The 5,279-nt window shown below is 35.4% G+C and overlaps 1 protein-coding gene across 1 annotated transcript; it reads left to right on the top strand.

Annotated features, from left to right (window-relative positions):
• The first annotated feature begins 3,377 nt into the window (after window positions 1-3,377).
• Window positions 3,378-4,930, top strand: LOC119080932. The gene is made up of 2 exons (XM_037189551.1): window positions 3,378-3,547; window positions 3,607-4,930. The coding sequence occupies exons 1-2, from the start codon at window positions 3,506-3,508 to the stop codon at window positions 4,561-4,563; spliced, it is 999 nt and encodes a 332-aa protein (XP_037045446.1). The 5' UTR covers window positions 3,378-3,505; the 3' UTR covers window positions 4,564-4,930.
• Window positions 4,931-5,279: the final 349 nt, after the last annotated feature.

Consider the following 5,279-nt stretch of genomic DNA (forward strand, 5'->3'; position numbering starts at 1 on the left):
TAATACGAATTTTTTCGTCTTTAACCTGTTACAGACAAGGGGGTAATCACTAGTAAATCAGTAAATCAAGTAAATCACGGTAAATCACAAAAAATTTTGAAAAATTTTTGAAAATTTTTTAATTGTCACTGGATTACATTTCGAAGTATCGTGGCCCACGGTGGGCTTCAACGATGGCTAATTAAAAATGTAATGTAACTCAAATTTTATTGTAGATAAATGTTAGTCGATGTCCACTGATCATAAATCAGGGCAAGTGGTCGGAAAGTGGACGGCAACTTTTTGAAATATTTTTGAAAAACTATTTTTTAACGGGTACAGCGTCTCTCCTGCACAACAGTGTCAACATTAAGGTCCTACCATACAGTTTAAATTAAAGGCTATTCAATTACCTTTCGAACGATACCACACTTTCTATATTTGTGTTTAAAAGCGTGAAGTTTGAAGAATATTTTCATATGAGTAGGTACTTTAGTGCATTTATTCAATATTGAGAGCTAAGATGGATATAAGCCGAGACTCTTTGATGTTAATTTCGTATTCTAGGAACTATTTTTGACTAAAACTGACCAAATATCTCGAATATAATTTAGTTTGTTCGATTGATTCAATGTTTTTCAATAAATTGCATACCGCCGCGAATACTTTTGAGCATCTAGGCAACCACATGGCGCTTAGAATGGTCTTATTTTGTATCAGTTGAATTGTCCTGGATCCCAGCTTCACGACGATACCAGATTTGCTATATGTAGTGTGTCACAGCTGTGCTGTACAACTCATTTTATAGGCGAAAGTCAGTCTACTCGAAAGTACAGAGATCGTAAGATTTTGGACTGAACTCAAAACTCTTTTCATTGCCAATGTTTAGTTTCATTTTGGTTTCTATTTACGATTATAAGATAAAACGTTCAATAATTTTGCCATGTAGACTGATTAAAAAATCTTCGAAATCTTACGATCTCTGTACTTTCGAGTAGACTGACTTTCGCCTATAAAATGACTTGTACAGCACAGCTGTGACACACTACATATAGCAAATCTGGTATCGTCGTGAAGCTGGGATCCAGGACAATTCAACTGATACAAAATAAGACCATTCTAAGCGCCATGTGGTTGCCTAGATGCTCAAAAGTATTCGCGGCGGTATGCAATTTATTGAAAAACATTGAATCAATCGAACAAACTAAATTATATTCGAGATATTTGGTCAGTTTTAGTCAAGAATAGTTCCTAGAATACGAAATTAACATCAAAGAGTCTCGGCTTATATCCATCTTAGCTCTCAACATTGAATAAATGCACTAAAGTACCTACTCATATGAAAATATTCTTCAAACTTCACGCTTTTAAACACAAATATAGAAAGTGTGGTATCGTTCGAAAAGTAATTGAATAGCCTTTAATTTAAACTGTATGGTAGGACCCTAATGTTGACACTGTTGTGCAGGAGAGACGCTGTACCCGTTAAAAAATAGTTTTTCAAAAATATTTCAAAAAGTTGCCGTCCACTTTCCGACCACTTGCCCTGATTTATGATCAGTGGACATCGACTAACATTTATCTACAATAAAATTTGAGTTACATTACATTTTTAATTAGCCATCGTTGAAGCCCACCGTGGGCCGTAAACATATAGGATAAATTTCATGAACTAATACAAATTGAAGTAAATAGATTCAAATTTAGTAGAAACTTCATTTTTGATTTACTTGATTTACTGTGATTTACTGTGATTTACCGTGATTTACCATGATTTACTGAGCTAGTAAATCAGTGATTACCCCTCGGTTACAGACGGCAAGCATATGACCAGTATTATTATCGGGTCTAGTACTTCTATAGATTAAAGTATTTTTAATCTGTTGATTTCAAATCTTGTACTTCAACATGTATTTTTCTTTATAAGACCATGTTACCCGGAGCTTGCCATTATTTTTGTCGTCGTTATCGATAACAGATGAATAGCCATATGTTTCACATTTCACGACTTAGAGTTAGATTTTAAGAACAAGAGAAGTTTTACTGTAGGAAACAGAATTGGTGTCAAAATGAAGGTAGATTTAGATTTATCAGGGTGGGACGATCACCTAGGTGATCTTGAAACACAGATCTTGTGATCCTTTGTTTCCTTCCCGGTCATCATTTAAATCAAGACAACCTTCCGGTCGCCGCCAGGAATCTGTCCAAAGTGGCAGGACCCAGGGCGACAACTTCGGAGGGTTGAAGAAATTTAGGACATTCAAAAATGGCGTGTATGCCCGTTTCTTCTTCTAATCCGCAGGAGCACCAAGGAGTCGCCGAGAGCCTTAGCTTATTGAGGTGCCGATTCAGCCCACAGTGTCCAGTAATTGAATGAAGGTAAAACTGGAATTTAAAAACTGGAAAAATCGGTTTTTCAATCAAATCTACAACGGTAGATGTTCATGTACTAAAGTCAGATCATTGAACTTTATTTATTTAGGATACTTGAAGTCATCCCAATTTCTGTTTTTTGATTTGTACAATGCTAGATAGTGGTCTCTAACTTTAAACCAAGTAAATATTATAAAAATTTCGCATGCATGGTGAATTATATATATATTGAGGTAAAGTGACTAGAGGCAGAGAATTATAATAAAAATGTATCGATGCATTACCAAACATGCAATCAATAGGATGGCGAAGCTCATTTTACTGGTGATAATAATGCCTTATTCAGCAGTGACTTCAATTGAATCATTTAAATTTACGTTTCTCTACTGAAAGTAAAGTAAATTGCGCTCAAGTTCATAGGCCGATTACGATTTTAGCTTTACATGTATTGGTAAAAAATCTCCAAATAGTAAGCTGTAGAACTATTTCGACAATTAGCTGTAGGGGATGTCGCCTACAAAGTTACAGAATTTCGCTTGCAGATTTTTGCAAAGAAAATGATTTATCGACTTAGATTTTTTGTGGTAGGGACCCTTCCTTTTCGTTTGAAGAGCTATGGGCGACAAGGTTTGACACCTTAGATATTTTTGCCAACATATATCAAGGTTTAAAAAAATAGTTGCTATGAATCTGACATATAGTATACAAATTTCATAGCAAATTCTGGACCTTCGATGTACATTCATTAACCTTTAACAGATGGTAAGTATGTCACCATAGGTATTTTTGAGTTTCTTACTTACTTTATTGATTAATTTTCTCAAATATTTTTAATAAACATTTCAAACCTTAAACAGAGCTCTTTTTTTATTGTCGCTGTCTGCAAAAGGTTGATGACTCAAATGCTCTTAAGTAAACGAAACATTGAATAAATGCATTACCCTTTATAATGTATACATTCGATGAACTTTATTGTAGATAAAACAAGTGCTAATCTACAAAGAAAAAATGAAACTTTTGCGCATTGAATTTACTCATTTCTATTCATTTGGTATTAAACCGTCAGTCAGAGCAGACACCTGCAGAAAAAATATTTATACAGGTTGTGTATTACCATTCTTATATCGTATTGTATTTCTGCGATTAGGAAGAGATGAATCTTAGAACATTAATGGCAGTCGGCCTTTTGCTAACGGTAAAATAACGAAAAAAAAATATTTAACGTTTACTAAAATTTAAACTTTAATAAATCAGGCACATCGATGTAAATCGTGGGACACAGTGATGTCTAATGATATGTACATTTCAACGAGAAATAGTAGCAATGCTTGGCGAAAAGGCGTCATGGATTATTACCACGGATGTCAAGATGTGTTAGAGTTTTTTCCTGAAGCAACATTTGAATATGGTAGAACTCTAAAGACATCGGTGAAAACGCATGTAGACTATTTGGGTGTTCTAACAACATACAACTCAACAATCATCTCAGAAGGATCGAAAAATTCATTGAAAGCGATAAGCATGCTGGCAAAATTTGGCAAATCGAGAGAGCATTTACTGATGGAATTTCGTTTGGTTGCGCCAAGACTGTCATCAGCTTATCGAGATATTATTTGGACACTATCACCGTTCATCGGTGAACTGGTTGGACCTATTAACGAAGCCATATCACAATTGGAAGACTCGATTATTCAAGTTTTGTTTGAATATGAAAATCGGTTTGAAGAGCGAAAACAGGAACGTTGTGAAAAAATTGCTATTGAAGAAATGATGAAAAAGGTTCAGATATTGCTAAACAGAATAACTCTCGTTGCTGAGACTGCTTTAGACGATTTAGACATCTGTGATGATGTCCTTGACTCATTAAAAATCGCAGTTCTCATTTCAAATCATTACTTAATAGCAGTGCAAGGGACTGGCAGCAGTATTGCATCTGAGCTAATATCTGAGTCTGAAAACATTCCGCCATCGCATGCCACATGTTTTCAAGCAATGGATCCTTTGCTGAAGGTTGTCGCCAGTTCTATTTCTTCCATGACAAGCGACAATAAGCAGTTCACAAGAGAATGGTTGGCAATACTCGTTGAAGAGACGAAAAAATTTAATGAGGCTGTTGATAGGGTATTAGGACCATTTAAAGATCGTGGATTCACAGTTGCACAAATCAAGCAGAATTTTGCAAATTCACTACGAAAAAGATGGGAATTTTGACGAATTTACGATAAGCGGTTCAAAGATATTAAAATATACGATTTGTTTATAAAATTTTCTGACAAACCATTTTCATCCGAAACCGTCACGAAGGTATTGAGGAATTTCGCGCCCGCGTCATTCACAATGACAAACAAAGTGAGATTTCCCTTATACAAAATATGTCATTGTGAATCATGCCGGCGCGAGATTCCTAGCAAAAGTCACGCACGACTAGATTTATTAGTATTTTATATGACTAGGGATGAAAAGATGAAAAGTAGAGTTTTCGTGTGAATTTTGTTGATTCGAGGCGTAGCCAAAGTCAATAAACACACTGAAACGAGACTTTTCATTTTCATCCCGAGTTATGTAATGTATTTTACATGCTACATGCGTCGAAAACCGTACTTTTCATGTTTGAAGCACGTCTTTCGACGCCCTTAGCATGTAAAATCCATTACATACCTCGGGATAAAAGTGAAAAGTCCCGTTTTCGTGTGTTTATTGACCTCGGCTTCGTCTCGGATCAACAAAATTCACATGAAAACTCTACTTTTCATCTTGTTATCCCTAGTCATGTAATAGTTATTTGTGTATCTGTTTTGGACGATTGTTTTTAGGCAATTTCGCGAGTTGTAGCCCGAACGAAGTGAGGGCTACATGCGAAAGTGCCTAAAATCAATCGTCCAAAACAGATACTCAAAAAAAAATTTCATGTAAGGGGTCGAAAACCA

Source organism: Bradysia coprophila, unplaced genomic scaffold (genome assembly GCF_014529535.1).
Source record: "Bradysia coprophila strain Holo2 unplaced genomic scaffold, BU_Bcop_v1 contig_350, whole genome shotgun sequence".
Lineage (NCBI taxonomy): Eukaryota > Metazoa > Arthropoda > Insecta > Diptera > Sciaridae > Bradysia > Bradysia coprophila.